Raw genomic sequence first — 17,052 nt, forward strand, 5'->3', positions numbered from 1 at the left:
ATATAAAAAAAACCAAGATACTATATGCATCTTGGCTTGATAAAGCTACTGTGTTCTGAACAATTAACCAATAAGGAAACAAAAGGAAATAAGCATTGCCATTATGATATTATAGTTCAAGCAGTCCTCATTCAGTGACCACAACTGGGACTAGCAACTCAGTTGTTAAGCAAAATGGTTGCTAAATGAAACTAACTGTACTTATGACCTTTACTTCAGTTTTCTTTTGTGCTTACAATCTTTACTTCAGCTTTACAAAGGTCAAGAACCCCTACAAAGGTCATAAATGTGAGGGTCACAAAGTTAGTCTTTCATCACCACTGTAACTGCAAAGAGTCGCTAAACAAGGACTACATGTTCAATTGTAATGAAGCAGCAGCAAGTTGTACATATCATTTTTTTTAAAAACACAGGCTGTACATGATTATCCACTTTAATGATCCTCATAAATAAACATTTTCCATACCAATAAAGCATCATTTTCCCATGTCATTATAGTTGTGCTTTTAAAGTTGTAGCACAACTATAATGATGTGGGAAAATACCCGAACAAAGCTGAATACCATACATGTAAGTACCCGCGAAAACTTAAGAAAACATATATATATATTATATATATATATAAAATTTGGCTGCATTTTTTTCAAGTGCTAAAAAAAAATAAATCAAAAATGAGCACAATCAGTAAAATTGTAGCACAAGATTTAAATTAGTTGGTCTTTATGGCACAGCACAATATGTTCAAAGTTCATCTTCTTGGCAAGGAAATGTGGAGTTGGCTTGGTGCAGGATACTAACCAGCTGTGGTTAAGAGGCAGGATAGGCGAGGTCAAACTCTTACTGTCAAATCATCATTGTAGGAGCACAATCACTGTTATAGAAAAAAATTCGTTTTTTTCTGGTGACATGAACAGGGAAAACGAAGGAACTGAGAGTTTGTGGGAGGACTGTTGCTTCTCTAGCTGTGACATTTTACAGATCCTATCCCGACAGCACTCCGCTCCTCCAAGTCACATTGGTGTCTCACTGTTGAGGTGCTTGTGGGTGTCATTCTCTTGATATATTAGATGGTATGGTTTTTCATTCTCTTCAAGGACTGAGTTGCTGAGCTCAGCATCCTGCATCTCCAGCTCATGGCGAGACAGATGCTCTACAACACCAGCACCCAGTGAATCCCCCAGCACATTGACGGTAGTTCTGAGACGGTCTCTGAAAGCAGAAGAAAAAGGAATTGTCAAGTCGAAAATTGCTTGGGAGAGGGCTGCAGTTTTCAATGCCAACATTGAAGTTTCACATGGATATTGCTGGCAAATTATTATTATTTCATTATTTAGAAAATTTATATTACCGCCTACTTGCACATGGTGACTCAAGACTGCTTACAAGGCTACAAAAAGAGCATATAAAAGAAATAAAAACAAAAATAATAACCCACTCCGGTGACAACACACATTCATACTAGCCATTTAATGGGCTCCATCCCGCTCAGGGTTCCCCAAGGCCACTGACAGAACCACGTCTTCAGAGCCTTCCAAAAGAGTATTAGAATGGGGGCCAGTTTAATCTCCGGGGGTGGGGGTGGTGATGTTCTAGAGAGAGGGAGCCACCACAGAGAAGGCCCTTCTTCTGGGTCCCGCCACATGTATCTTTTTAGGAATGGGACCTACAACATTCCTTGCTTCCCTGCTCTAGCGGGTCGGGTAGATATGACCGGCAAATATAAAAACAGTTCTGCTAAGTTTAGAGCAGGAGATGGAACTAAGTCTGCCCTCTGGTTTCCTCCAATGGTCGTGACTCCATCTTTATTTCTATGTACTCGATTGCCCTTTGAATTAACAGCCACATCCCATCTTCTTTAAATCTATCTTACTTTTTTACCACAGGTACTCAAAAATGTTACAGGGGATCCTCTTGCAGTGACTGTCTAACGACAACTGAAGTAATACTATAAGTAGGGTTGCAGTTTCACATATTGACTGCTTGGGTTAACAACCTAGGTGCCGGTTTCAACTGCAATTGCTAAATGGGGACTACCTTATACAGTCCTTTCTACAAAGGTGTTCCATCACTGAATGTGGGTAATCTCATTTTTCAATGGCAGTTGGGCAGGAGAAATTCTGCCCTCTCCATTACAATGACATGGAGATGGAGAGGAAAAAAAGAGGTCTATTTGTGGGCTATATCTATTTAAAGTAGACTTAAATACAAGTATAACCCTTAGCCCCACCCATTTCTCCCTCGCAGGGACTTACAGGAACCAGTCCACAGCCATAATCAAAGTGAGGTCCTCCGTTGGCAATCCGACAGACGTCAACACGATTACCATAGTCACTAGGCCCGCCTGTGGAATGCCAGCAGCTCCGATACTGGCTGCTGTGGCAGTAATGCTGTGGTGAAAAGGTGCACTGGTTAGATTGGAGGAGCATTAGTAAGTTGGTGCCTCGCTATAGGACTCCTCAAAAATCTGGCCTCATAGATTATGTTCATCTCCAAATTGGTGTTCCCCAGGTGGTTCTGGATTATGACTCTCACAGGCCAAAGCACCGTGGAAATTATAATCTAGAACACCACTGATAGGGCATCAGTTTGGAGAAGTCTGCATTAAAACCTGCAGTCTGAAAGCTGAGAAATAATTCTGCAGAATTATTTAGGTGGGGCAACAAATCAAAAAATTCTTTGCTGATGTAAAATGCAGCAAGCTTTAAAAACTGAATTTTAAAATAATAGATGTAAGGAAGCAAAACAAATGCAGAAAGGACACTATCCACATATCCAAAATCTCATATGGCAAATATGTACTAAACCAAGGGTCCTCAATGGTCGGACTGTGGCCCGTTGGGAACCAGGCTGCGCAAGTGATGGGCAAGTGCACAAAGCTGCACTTGCGGCACGTACAAAACCACCTCCCCGCCGCCACCACTCCACGGAGCTGGAAAACTTGGGGACCTCTGTGCTAAACAGCACAGTACTCCTGGCAATGCAAACCAGCACAAGTAGTATCAAATCCCCATAGATCCCTATCAGGACACTGCCGTTCTTGCAGGGAGGGCCTGGCTGCCAATTTACAACTTTTCCTTGTCTCTGATCTTTCCTTTGATGTACCTTCCTGGGAAAGGGAGGGGGAAAGGAGTAGCCTGGGGCAGTCTGTTTCGTCTCAGCGAGATTTCGAACAGCTGCTTATCACCTTCTCAGCTCGAGGTTCTCATAACAACTTCGCACCTGTGGATTGGGCTTGCTTTTGGACTGGATAAAGGGGTTTCTGCAACTTTTAACCTAACGGTTTTGAGCGGGAATTTCAGATCCTGCCTTGCTTTCCTTGTTATCACTATCTCCCAGTAAAAGTTCCTTTTGAAATGATGCCGGTTTCAAGTGTTCTGCTTTCTTGAGGGGAGGGGAGAAGGCGAGTCCTTACAGGTAGTTTATCACCTACGTGTGCCTGTACCCACCTAATAGTAATGATCTGACCGAAGTCAAGCTCGTAGTTGTTGACCTGTGCAATGAAGATGGCTGCCAGAGCTTCATAAAGTGCAGTGCCATCCATGTTGATAGTTGCTCCCACCGGCAGAACAAACCTGGTAACTCGTTTATCCACCCTGTTGTTTTCTTCCAGGCAACGGAATGTGACAGGGAGCGTAGCTGAGCTGGAAGCAAAACGTCTCATAATTTGCGAACAAGGCCAAAAGGGACCCAAGATGGCTCCTCTCAGCCTAATTCAAACACAAAGCTTAAAAAAATGACGCAAAGCCTTTGGTTTGGTATGTGAACACCTGCTCCAACATTGGATTTGCCTGCTTTTTGTGATCTCTCTGAGAGACTCTGCTCAAATGAATGCAAGCTGGGCCTGATATAAGAGAACATTTGTCGCTCAGAGTTGAAGTGTGGCGGCCCTTTGTGCTCTCTGAACTTGTTTGTTTTCTTGCAAACTCGGCTTCCTTCTAGCACTGATGATGTTACCTAGATGGGTACTGAAATGTCTGCAAGAAAACAACCAAATTCCAAGAATACCAAGGACCCCACCATCTGGCCTTTTTGAAGTTGGCACCCAACACTAACCTGGCGCTCACTAGGGCCTTCCCCGCTTGCAGCTAACTATAGCACAAACATATTGTGTCAGCCTCATCCCTATGAACACTGCCTTCAAATTTATTCCTAGCCCATGAGTGAAACAGGCATGAGCCGAACTGGGTTTCAACTAGTCTTTTCCCCTTCTTCCAACACTGTCCAAGAATGGCTTTAAGATATTTAAAATGTTTTATATGATCATCCATTTCCTTGGAGGGACTTCAGAAAACTCTCAAGGATTGCAAGGAGAGCCAAAATAGCAAGCAAATTTCACATCCGCACATATATATTTTGCCGATGCATAGAAGAATGGATAATATTTCATTTTTGCAACAAAGACAGGCCCTTAGGCCAGTTTTTCTCAATCCTGGCAACTTTAAACTGTGTGGACTTCCTGCTGGCTGGGGAATCCTAGAAGTTGAAGTCCACACAACCTAAAGTTGCCAAATTTGAGAAACACCGTCCTAGATTGACCATTTGAGTCCAGATCAGAACCATATAAATCTCTAAATGTTTTTGATGGATAGTAGATTTTAACCTTGCTATTTTTCTACTTTTAATGCCATGTTTCCCTATTTTATGTTACATTTTTAATCTTTTCATATTTATGACTGAACGTTAATTACCAGATTTTGCTAGTGTGCCTGTGTGTATTTTAATCAATGATAACTAGTATGGAAATTTTTCTGTGATGCAGAAGCCATTTTAAAATTACAAAAAAATAATAATCAGAAAAGTTCTTAGCCTGAATGAAAAATCTTTTATGTCCTCTTAGGAGCTAGTTCATAATCCTATATCCTCTTATACAAGCAGGAATGCAATTTGTCTGGGATGAAATTTGAGCAGAGTTGCTAAGCATTTTCAATAATATTATATTACCTAATTTATTCATTATTTCCATTTATATGGCTGTCTGTCTCTCAAATGACTCTGTGGAGCATACAAGATTAAAAGCAATTTAACAAACCAACAATAATTTTGAGTTGTGTGGATGTCTTTATTTCATTCCTGCTTTTTGTCATTCTTTTATTCTGCTGTTCTTCTATTTTTATTTATTACTGTATTTTTTTCCAGGTGTTAAATGTTTTTACTTGTGAATTGCTCATCGGAGTCATTGGAGATTGGGCAGTATACAAATTTAAATAATAGCAACAATAAGATCATAAACATAAACCCAACTGATAAAAAACCAACATTAACAATTAATTCCTTTAATTAATTGAGATTGCTGGAGCAAATTAAGGCTTACCAGTTGCTTCCAAAGGAAAGAAAAGCTTTTTTTCTCTCCATACTTCCAAGCCAAAATCCTTAACTCCTGCTTCTCCCCATCTTGTTAAGAGCTGCTTCGTCCAACTGTGAACAACAAAAGGGCCTGGCAACTAATCCGACACACAACACACATACACTACACTTGTGACTTAAGATCCCCAATCTGTTGGCTTGGCTGGGAGCTACATTTTCCAACAGCAAGTTCCAAAAAGCAAGTTGGAAACAACACACACACACACACAGAGAGAGAGTCTCCTGGGAGTGGTACCCAGATGGCTTTCCTGCCTGTCCCATTCCTTTGCGAGAGACCATCACCTGGAAGATGTTCCCAAGGCTGTAACGAGGGCTTGTAGGAGGCCAGCCATGAAGATCCAGGGGTTTTTCCGTGTGACAATGAAGTAGATGAGTGGAAGGACACAGAGGCCGTGGATCAGGAGTCCCACAATAACTGTAAGTGTATACAGGCCTAATTGGCCTCCCATCACTGCCACGTCCTCCATCTCCAAAATCTTACCAGCGATGAGAAAGAGGATCCCAATAGGGGCGTACCTGTTACGAAACATGTCAGAATAGTGCTCAACTCCCAACTCAGCTCTAAGCCAACATGGAGAACAGACAATGCTTTGTGCTTTCAGGAAAGACCGTTGATAGTTTACTAGCTTTTCATGCTGAAGGATCTCCAAGCTCTCCCAAAGGCGCTTTTTACAAAAGGCAACTGGACTTTTGTTTTTTTCTTTGAAAATGTTTACGGACAAATCTAAATCAAGCTTCTAAGGTCCGCTACCAGTCGGAACCAATTGTAATCTCCTGGGTGATCAGTAAATGCTGATTTAGTTAAGACAGGGGCCTGCAATCTTAAACACTCAAAGAGCCATTTGGAGCCATTTCCCACAGAAAACACTGGGTGCCAATAATCTATCAACCAGTGGGTGGGCGTGGACGTCACTCCCTCCCACCCAGTCACCTCCTGCTCTGGAATATGGAGCGAGTCTCCATCCCCTGCCATCACCCTTACCTTCTCAGGCCAGGCGAGGAGTGACAGGGAGGGGAGAGGCCAGCCAGTGGTGGGATCAACCAACAGGGACCGGCAGCAGAGGGCCGAAAGAGCTGCATGTGGCTCCAGAGCCGCAGGTTGTAGACCCCTGAGTTAAGGCAATTTAAATGCTTAAATTGAAATTCCTGCCAGTAAAAACAGTTTCAGATTTGCTGAATTCCAAAGTTGTCATGCAACCTTATTGGTCATCAAGCAATTCTGCTAAAACAGATAATTTTACAGTAATTAGCACACTTTAAGAAGAAGAAAAAAGATTAGTCATTGTCACCCAGGTTTCCCAGACTGGTGCCCTTCAGATGTAATGATTATACAATTCCAACAGGGCTTGGTCAACTAAGCTATGAGGTAGAGATCCCAACCCAGTGCCACCCATCCTCTTTTTAATCCTCATTAATTTTAATGGTTTTCATATTTAAAATCCTTTGGTGAGCCACCCACTGTTTCAACAGTGAGATGGGAAGCATTTACATTTAATAAATGAAACAAACTAACAGACTAGTCCAGAGGCCTCCAAACTTGGCAACTTTAAGACTTGTGGACTTCAACTCCCAGAATTCTGGGAGTCCACAAGTCTTAAAGTTGCCAAGTTTGGGGACCCCTCGATTAGTCTAATGGCTAAAAATCCCGAGTTGTAATCCCAAGACAACTGGAAGACACCAGGCTGGGGAAGGTGTCCTTCATTATTTATGGAGAATTCAGTTGTTCCTATGCATCAAACTGAGGTTATCAAACTGCCTTTGATACTTTAAGGCAAGGGTCTTCAAATCTGGCAAGTTTTAAGACTTGTGGATTTCAACTCCCAGAATTCCTGAGCTAACATGACAGGAGGAGGAATTCTGGGAGTTGAAGTCCACAAGTCTTAAAACTGTCAAGTTTGAAGACCTCCACTTTAAGGGGAAGCTCCTAAGTAAGCCATGAAGGTAATAGCGCTCTTTCATTTGTCTTTCCGCAAACTGTATTCTGTGAAAAGCTCCCTTCTACCTTTGTTTACCAACTGCCAGAGACAAATCTATGAAGACACCTCCTCCATATATAATTGCATTTACTGCAGTTTTAGAATCTGCCTAGATAACTCTCGTTAGTGGTGGGATTAAAATTGGAATAAGTACAGGTGGTCCTCGACTTAGTTTGTTTAGTGACCCAAGTTACAACGGCACTGGAAAAAAAGTGACTTAAAACTGTTTTTCACCTTTACGACCCCTGCACCATTCCCCCGGTCCCGTGATCAAAATTCAGATGCTTGGCAACCGACTCGTATTTATGACGTCCCGTGGTCACGTGATTGCCTTTTGCGACTGTCTGACAAGCGGAGTCCATGGGGGAAGCCAGATTCACTTAACAACCGGGTTACTAACTTAAGAACTGCAGCGATTCACTTAACAACCGTGGCAAGAAAGGTTGCAAAACGGGGTAAAGCTCACTTAACAAACGCCTCATTTGACAACATGCATTTTGGGCTCAATTGTGGTCATTAAGTCGAGGACTCCCTGTACATTACACGTGGGATACTTGGAGGTTTTCTGACCCTTCAGCGGATGCTATCCTTGCGTAGGTTTAACCACATTAGTAGCACCGAGTAAGACTGCTTTTCAAAGATACCACAGCCTGCCCCCTGCTTCGGTCTAGGAGGGACCCTGTCCTCACCATATGATGACTGCCACCATCCGCAAGATGGCTTCATTGAGGCAGTCAAAAAACTCCCGCAGGGGGTGTCCCTTTTGCTTCATGTTGCCAATCACCAGGCCGAAGCAGATGGAGAAGACAACGATGCCAAGGGCGTTCACCCCGTTGACAGAACCCGGGCCGGGCATGACCTCCTCAAAATTCAGCACTTCCGGGAAGCTCCCTAGAGCGTTAGTGACATTATTCCAGACTCCCAAAGCATTTTCAAGTGGCAGAAGAGGCAAACTGGCCATGGTGGCATTGTAGTTGAAACCGCTGCTGTTGGTATCCCGCTTTGGGTGCTGTGGCAACATGGCCGCAGGAGAAGTGTTGCTCACAACCGTTCTGTTGATAACCCGGACACTGTATTGAGTCTTATACTGGAAGGGAAGCAGAAGGAAGGATCAGCTCGGGCCCTTATGAGAGAAACAACATCCAAATGAGCAACTCTCACAAACTCTGCAGATGAGAAAATGTCTTGAGTGGTGTACAGGTCAGTCAGCAAATCATCCGAAATGAACAAGGAATGCTTGAGCCACAATTTCCACATTGACTAATTTACCTGGGAGCTGTAGTGTACATTGTTTATATGAAAGACAGTTTTGGTCATATGCTGAAATGTTGGTTAATAATATCGTTTGTAGGGTTTGGTTTCAACTTTAGTTACAAAAGTTGAGGGCTACTCAGAGTTGGTCGCAACAAGCAAGTTCCCAATTAGGATCTTCAACTCTTCTTACCTGTCTAAAGCAGGCTTCTACAAGGTTGGGTGGAAACATATTCCTACAAGAGACAAAAGCACAAGGTTATCAATGACCCTTCAGCATCAGTTTGAAGATTTTAAGATGCTGGGTTGTGGTTAATCGCCATACAAAGACCCCTGAACTGAAAGTCTCCTGATTTGAGTTAGGAAATTCACTAACAGGGATCACAGAGTTCATATTAGTTGAGGAAGCACTAGAAAGTTACTTCCAGGGTCACCTTGCCACTTCCATTTCACTGCAACGTTAACAGGTGAATGACAGCTTCCCCTCCTTCCAACCATTTTATGCTTTCCATAACCAGCCCAACATCAGAAAATTCTGCCCTGGCTTAAAAATTGCTCACCGGATGAGGTCCATGAAAGCATCAGTTGCATGGATCTGATCAATCTTGCCCCCCCCTTGGAGGCCTTTCTTGCTCCCTTTTCCTGGATGGATGATGAGGACCATAAAGATTCCAATGAAGACGGCAATGATGGTTGTCATCATATAGTAAATGACAGCACGCACTCCCATCTTGCCAGAGGCACTGCTGTCCAAGGCTGCCATGCCTGAGAAGGGAGGGAAGGTCATAATTCAGCAATGGAAGGTCACAAGAGACCTTAATCCCCAGCCATCTCCAGGATTGCGCCTTTGAAATCGGATGCTTCATCAGGTGGACTTCATGATCTAACTCAAGGCTGAATTTTTATACTTATACTCTAGTCCTGACTAGAGATGGGAACGCCTGGAAGAAACCCGGAAAAATGGAGAGGGGGGGGGGGGAGAGAACAGTTTTTTTTCTGTTTTTTTTCCCCCAAAGCCATTTAGAAAAAAACAGGAGGACCTGTTTTTCCCCCAATTTTTCTGGGATTTTTCCAGGCCTTCCCATCTCTAGTCCTAACACGATCTGTTTGGTAGAAAGATGGAAACTAGAGAAGGCACCTTAGCTAATCCCAAAGGTGGTTTTTTTAAAGAGGCAACTGGACTTTGCTTTTTTCTTTGAAGACATTTCGCTTCTCGCCTAAGAAGCTTCTTCAACTGCCTCTTGAAAAAGCACCTTTGGGACAACCATGACCTGGATGGCTGAGAATCTCTGTAGACATGTACCTTAGCTAGCTTTGCACCCTGAACACACCCAAAGAAAAGAAACGGACAGTTTGTAATCCCACGGGGATAAAATTGCAACCAGAAAAGAGAGGGCTTATCTAAAAGAGGCAGATCAGAACAGTAGTTCAATGGTCAATGAGTCTTCCCCTTCTAGGTGCTCTGGGAGCCATTCATCCCTGTGGCTTCTCCCAAAACCAAGCACCTGTATGAAGCACCTCTGAAAAAAATGGTTCCTACCCCCGTTGTAGCACCAGATTGCCAGAAGCTGCACAGCACTTTGCTGATCTGATTGGACTTTAAGACAAAAGCTACTCATTTCACCTGTGATAAGGCTAGAGACGATTAGTGGAAGAACCAACATCTGCAGCATTCGCATCAACAGCTCCCCAGGAAAGGAGAAGTATTTGATCTGGCGATAGGTCATCCGATATGGCCGTAGGGCGAGGGCCAGAGTTATCCCTGGGAGACATGAAGCCGAGAAGGAAAAAGGTTACAATTCCACTCCCGACAAAAGAACAGGGCTTTTGTTCAGTTGTTTTCAATGTATTTATCTGTACTGATACCCCACCTTTTGTCCAGGTGTTCAAGTCTGTGGACTCAGTCTGGTCCACCAGACCTAGAGACCCAGCATATGGCGGCTTCGTTAGGGATGCCTTCCCAAAGCAAGGTTGCTTTCCCACTGCTACCGCCTGTCTCAGTTTGTGTTTACTGACATTTCTAGGCCAGGGGTGTCCAACCTTGGCAACTTTAAGACTTGTGGACTTCAACTCCCAGAATTCCTCAGCCAGCTTTGCTGGCTGAGGAATTCTGAGAGTTGAAGTCCACAAGTCTTAAAGTTGCCAAGGTTGGACACCCCTGTTCTAGGCCAATGTTTCTTGATCTTGGCTACTTGAAGTTGTGTGGACTTCAACTCCTAGAATTCCCCAACCTGTCTAACATGCTTATTGACCACATGGAGCTCAGAACAGAAAATGCTTCTTATCATCCCATCAGCAGTGGTGGGATTCAACACTTTTTACTACTGGTTCTGTGCGCGTGGCATGGCTTGGTGGGAGTGACAGGGAAAGGGAAGGATACTGCAAAATCCCCAATCCCTCTCCAGTTCTAGGGGAAGGATACTGCAAAATCCCCATTCCCTCCCCACCCCGCTAACCTGCTTTCCAGTTCTGTTCTCCTGTGCAGGGCAACAAAAGAAGACCCAGCCGATCAGCTGGGACTCAGGAGGCAGAGAATAGATGGGGGCGGGGCCAGTCAGAGGTGGTATTTGCCGGTTCTCTGAACTACTCAAAATTTCCACTACTGGTTCTCCAGAACTGGTCAGAACCTGCTGAATACCACCTCTGCCCATCAGTAAATAAATGGAACTGAAGATGGATATTTCCCTGTTTATCACTTTTGGTTGTAGGAATGGCCTCAACAAATATCAAATATTACTCAGTCTTATTATGAGTTCTTTTATGGAAACCCCGTCCCCCAAATTTATAGGAAAAGCGTCTCTATTATGAAAAATCCCAGTCCCCCACCAATCCTTCTTAAAAGTTGTGCCAAAGCAGATTTAAAAAAGCAGCACACAATCACATGGCCCTGAATTCAGTGATTTGTTTAACCATGAATGCCAAATAAATCAGAGTGGTTGGATTTGCACGATTTACTGCACAAGCCAAACAGACTACATTAATATATGACCCAGGCCGCCAGGGACTTTGCAATTCCAGCAATCTTGTCTGCAAGCAATCCAAAACATGCATGTAAACTGGGTTTACCCTCCCCCTTTGGGGAAATAACTCTCATTTCCAATTAAAGTGGAACTGCACATTCCCAGTGTATCTGGAATGCATAAGATTTGGGATGCCTGAACTACATTCTTGGACACACTTCACTATTACAATTAATTCTCGGTCGACAACACTACTGTGTACAATGAACTGCATTTAATAAGAGTGAAGACTAGTATGTATAAAATAACACTTTATATCACATATGAGAGAAAGAATAAGGAAGGAAGGAAGGAAGGAAGGAAGGAAGGAAGGAAGGAAGGAAGGAAGGAAGGAAGGAAGGAAGGGAAGGAAGGAAGGGAAGGAAGGAAGGAGGAAGGAAGGAAGGAAGGAAGGAAGGAAGGAAGGAAGAAGGAAAGAAAGAAGGAAAGAAGGAGAAAAAGAAACTGTTCACTTCCAGCTGCTTTTACTTTAAGAGCTTTCCTTTATTTTGTTTTAAATTAGAAATCTGAAAGAACAGAATTGTTGGCCTGGTTTCAATCAACATTCCATCCACGTCAAACTGAACTGACTCATGACTATTTAATTTACTTAGTTTCCTGGGGTTCTTTCTTTTATGTTTTTGGAAAACAGGTGGCTTTTCCCCAAATGTGCGCTGTTAAATCAACTTCCAAACCTCCACAGGATTGTGTTAGTACACGTTAAGGGTATGACAGACCCTAATTTGCACAGGAAAAAAAAAGGAAGCTGAACAGCCTAAGGGTTAATTCCCAGTTTTGCACCTCCTACTGTAGTTCCTCAGCTTCAATACAACTGGCTATAACTCAATACAAGTTGGAAACAAAAGCAAACTACCAACCAATCTTGGAGCCAGATCCTGTTGTAGGAGATAATCACTTATCTAAACTGTCAGATGTCAGCCCAGCTCCAACCACCAAGTCCACAAGGGAAGGATCTGTCTAGCTGGTATGAAAACAGTGACAACTATTTTCCTGGAGCACTTACCTTTTAACAAATTCTCATTAACATTCCCAATTACAGGAGACAATCACTCACGTAAGATGTCAGATGCCAACCTAGCAAAGATACCAACCCAGCAAAGGCAGGGACCAGAGGTTATGAAAATAGTGGAAACACCTCAAGAGAAGGGGTTGACTTTGAATGACCATTCATTAACACAACAAGGATGCTTTTCAACAGCAAGAGTTTGTAGATCTTTTAATTTCAGTTCCCAAACCAGCCAAAGAATGGCAAAAATTCAGCCCATAACATATCAAATAACAAGAAAAAAATAAAGCTGTCTCAGATCATGCACAAAATATACTTAGCATTGAGCATAACCTACCCTCCAGGTCATAAGGATGTATTGACATGGGACACTTACGCCTCTAAGCTATTCTCTATAGAACCCCATCAGCATCTCAAGGAATTCCTGCTATGCTTTGCCATTATTCACAACAAAATTGATTTGCATGTCCCCTTATAAAGAAACCCTGCCCAAAAATTCCTGTTCAGGTTTCTGTACCACAAGAAACATTTTCTCTTCTGAAAAAGAACTCTAAAGAGTGATTATGGAAAATGACAAGAGGTTTTTCAATGAGGGACAAATGCCTTCCAATTCCCTCCAAATGTTTTGCAACCATCAGAAAAATAAGATCAGGTCTTCACAATCTTGGCAACTTTAAATCCTGTGGACTTCAACTCCCTGAATTTCTCAGCCAGTATGCCGGCTGAAGAATTCTGGAAGATGAAATCCATGCAGCTTAAAGTTACTAAAGTTGAGAAACACTGAATTAGACTGAGTAAATAAGAGGGTTGTGAAGGGACCTGAAAGCAAAACTGAGAGGGAGAAGAAATGAAAGTTAGAAAAACAGTATCTCACAGGAGAGGATCCAGCTGGCAATTTAAAAAAAACAACAACACCTTTCTGTTCCTCTTGACTGATACAAAAACTCTATCTTTTAAGCAGCTACTATTCTCTCCCATCTTGTTAAACTTAGGAAATGCACCAGTTCAAAAAAGATGGTTCACTTTGCAATGTCCAGCCTCGCTTACTTCATTTACTGTACTGTTTTTTTTTAAGTTGTTTTTCTAAAATGGAGGTCTTCAAACTTGACAGCTTTAAGACTTGTGGAGTTCAAGTCCTAGAATTCTTCCTCCAGCTCAGGAATTCTGGGAGTTGAAGTCCACAAGTCTTAAACTTGCCAAGTTTGAAGACCCTTGTTCTAAAACATAGTTTGAATTTTTAAAAAATCAATGAAAACACATTGAAAGCAGGAAGTGGATATTTCTCAATTCAAGGTGGGATGAGTTACAATTTCACCTGGACCCTCTGCCCAGGCACAGAGGTGCACAGTTCAATGGCTCAAGACCCCTCCACGCCCTCCCTGGCCTTCCCATGCCTTGATCTCTTAAAGGCCCTTTCTCTCCATACCCAGCAGGACAGCCAAGATGGTGAGTAGCACAAAAGCATTTCTCTGGAAGAAGCCCTTGACACTCTCTCGAGTGATGCTGTACATTTGCTTCCTGGCATGTGCTGCCCGCTTCTCCAGGGCATGGCGGAAACGATGCACCCGGCTCCCCGATTCAAGCTGCTTAGATGTCTCCTCATTCAGGAAGAGGCTGTTGATGTGGGTCTGATGCTCGCCCATAATGGGACTCAACATCCAGAGGGTCAGGAGCCCCAAGAAGCTGTACAGGGAAAAGCAGAAAGAGGATTTAAGAGGCTGGGAAATTTGGCTCTTTCCCCACATAGCTGCTTCAGTCCTTGTGTACTGATTTAACTAGCCACTCTCTTGGAAGTCCCATTCAGTCATGGCAAGAAACTGTCAACACATTTTAAAAAATCCACCCGTATACCTATGTCCCTGCATATGCACAGAGAGAGGGGGGAGAGAGGGAGGGAGAGAGAGGGAGAGGAGGGAGAGAGAGAGGGAGGGAGAGAGAGGGAGAGAGAGGGAGGGAGAGAGAGAGAGGGAGAAAGAGGGAGAGGGAGAGAGAGGAGAGGGAGAAAGAGAGAGAGAGAGGGAGAAAGAGGGAGGGAGAGAGGGAGAAAGAGAGGAGAGAGAGGAGGGAGAGAGAGAGAGAGGGAGAAAGAGGGAGGGAGAGAGGGAGAAAGAGGGAGGGAGGGAGAGAAGAGGGGGGAGAGAGAGGGAGGGAGAGAGAGAGAAAGAGGGAGAGAGAGAGGGAGAGAGAGAGAGAGAGGGGGGAGAGAGAGAGAAAGAGAGGGAGAGGGAGGGAGAGAGAGGGGGGAGAGAGAGGGAGAGAGATGAATACAATAAGGAATCATAAAGTAGTAAGGGGATGGCCAGGCCATTAAGTAGTAGCCCCTACCCAATGCAGAATCCCAAATTAAAGCATCCCCAGGAAATGTCATTCAACCCCTGCTCAAAGACATGCATGGAAGTGGTGCTCCCACCAAAGGTTCCTAACTAAGTTTCCTAAATTTCAACCAGAATCTGCTCTCCTGCAGTTTCAGAGCATTAATCTTGTGCCCTACAAAACAATACAGGCCTTCTTCTGGATGGCACCCCTTCAGGTATTGGAAAAAAAAAGTTGTCTTTTTCCTATTCAGCAGGTCTTATCCCAAAGCGAACCAAACCCTGTTTCCTCACTCTCGCTTCATCAGACTTTCATCCTAAAGGATTGTTGCCCAATTTTGCCCTTCTTGGAACTGATTCCAGTTGAGCTGAATTTTTCAGATTTGGTGCCCAGAAGCAGCAACAGAGATGATTAGGGGGCTAGAGATTAAAACATATCATAAGACTTATATATCACTTTACAATGCTTTACCTCCCTCTCTAATCGGTTTACAGAGTCAGCCTATTGCCCCCAACAATCTGGGTCCTCATTTTACCCACCTCGGAAGGAGGGAAGGCTGAGTCAACTTTGAGCCTGGTGAGATTCGAATGCCAAACTGCAGGCAGTCGGCAGTCAACAAAAGTAGCCTGCAGTACTGCAGTCTAACCACTGCGCCACTGCAGCTCTTATGAAGAACAGTTGCAGGAATTGGGTATGTCTAGTCTAGTAAAGAGAAAGACTATGGGTGATGTGATACCGTAGCAGGGTTTCAATCTTTGAGGTGCTGCCACAAAGAAGAGGGGTCAATCTGTTTTCCAAAGCACCAGAAGACAAGACAAGAAATGATGGATGGAAACTAATCAAGGAACGAAGCAACCTAGATGTCAGCGTTCCAGAAAACCTCAACTCCAATAAATAACTCCAAGACAGACATGTTCTCAAAGTTTCCTTTTATTAGAGCAGTAAACTGGCACATCTGGGAAATCCCGAATGACAGTTCCTGGTTTCCCTCCAATAAGTAAAAAATTACAAATCCACCCCCTTCACCCCCTCATTCCATCACATGCCCCAATCACCATCCGTCCCAGCTTGAGACATCCCCTCAACCATTCCTCAGCTAGGTGTAGGAATAACATGACCTTGACTTTAAAGAAGAATGCTATTATGTCTAACCACATACGCTCCACGAAATTCCCCCCTCCCATTTTCCCAGGCTCAAGAATATGGCAGCGTGGAAGCTTCTGGTGCTAATATGGCTTCCAAAGCTGACACTAGAATTAAGGAAAAAATTCCTAGCAGTGAGACAATTAACCAGTGGAACGGCTTATTTTCAGAAGTTGTGAGCACTCCATCAACTGGAGACTTTTAAGAAGATACTGGACAGCCACTTGTCTGGCATGGTATAGGGTCTCCCACTTGAGCAGGGTGGGGTAGACTAGAAAACTTTCGGGGTCCCTTCCAACTCTGTTATTCTGTTAGGTCACACAACCCACTGGAATTGATTCCAACTGGCAACAGATCTCTTTTCCTACCTCATGAATTTGAGAATATTCACTGCTATTTTCTCTACTCAGAGAAAACATCTCCTCTTCTCAGATATCATATATCATATCATCTCAGAGAGCAAGTTTGTAGTGGTTAAGTCACCAGGCTAAAAACAAGAGACCATGAGTTCTAACCCTGCCTTAGCCATGAAAGCAAGCCAGGTGAGTGATATTGAGCCAGTCACCCTCTCTCAGCCCAACTCACCTCACAGGGTTGTTGTTGTGGGTAAAATAGGAGAAGGACGAGTGTGTGATATAGTTGCCACCTTGAGTTATTTGTAAAAATAATGAAGGTGGAATATAAACAAACTAATAATATTTTGGCCAGAAAATACTATTATTGCCTCAGCAGTCAACACACATTTCCCACTGACCCCCAGAGGTCTGGAACCAAGGAGATGTATGTTTGGATAGATAGAAGGATACAGATGGGACTCCTCACCATGCATACAGATCCAGAATGGCCCAAAGGCTCTCCTTGAGTACAGGACATCTGAACATGATCCTGATCAAGGGCATTGCTGACCAGAAAAGGGTTAGCCTATATGACTTCCCACTCCTTACACCAGGGGTCTTCAAATTTGACAACTTTAAGACTT

At 43.5% G+C, this 17,052-nt stretch overlaps 1 protein-coding gene across 3 annotated transcripts in view; it reads right to left on the bottom strand.

The window, feature by feature from the left end:
* Positions 1-417: 417 nt before the first annotated feature.
* The window catches only part of LOC113414186 (excitatory amino acid transporter 1-like), a 32,772-nt gene continuing 16,137 nt past the window's right edge, over positions 418-17,052 (bottom strand). For 2 of the 3 annotated variants that reach the window (XM_087952547.1, XM_087952549.1), the window contains exons 4-12: positions 14,044-14,300; positions 10,216-10,353; positions 9,152-9,356; positions 8,785-8,827; positions 8,030-8,427; positions 5,647-5,880; positions 3,447-3,641; positions 2,253-2,387; positions 418-1,209 (exon numbers count right to left, since the gene is read on the bottom strand). In XM_087952547.1, coding sequence (XP_087808673.1) covers positions 1,011-1,209; positions 2,253-2,387; positions 3,447-3,641; positions 5,647-5,880; positions 8,030-8,427; positions 8,785-8,827; positions 9,152-9,356; positions 10,216-10,353; positions 14,044-14,275 — 1,779 coding nt within the window. In that variant the 5' untranslated portion in view covers positions 14,276-14,300 and the 3' untranslated portion in view covers positions 418-1,010. Of the gene's footprint in view, positions 1,210-2,252; positions 2,388-3,446; positions 3,642-5,311; positions 5,416-5,646; positions 5,881-8,029; positions 8,428-8,784; positions 8,828-9,151; positions 9,357-10,215; positions 10,354-14,043; positions 14,301-17,052 lie in introns of all 3 variants that reach the window. The other variant, XR_015746932.1, reaches the window with a different exon arrangement.

The sequence above is a fragment of the Notechis scutatus genome, chromosome 1 (assembly GCF_049901735.1).
Source record: "Notechis scutatus isolate UNSWTSFEM ecotype Mainland chromosome 1, rNotScu1.2, whole genome shotgun sequence".
Classification (NCBI taxonomy): Eukaryota; Metazoa; Chordata; class Lepidosauria; order Squamata; family Elapidae; genus Notechis; species Notechis scutatus.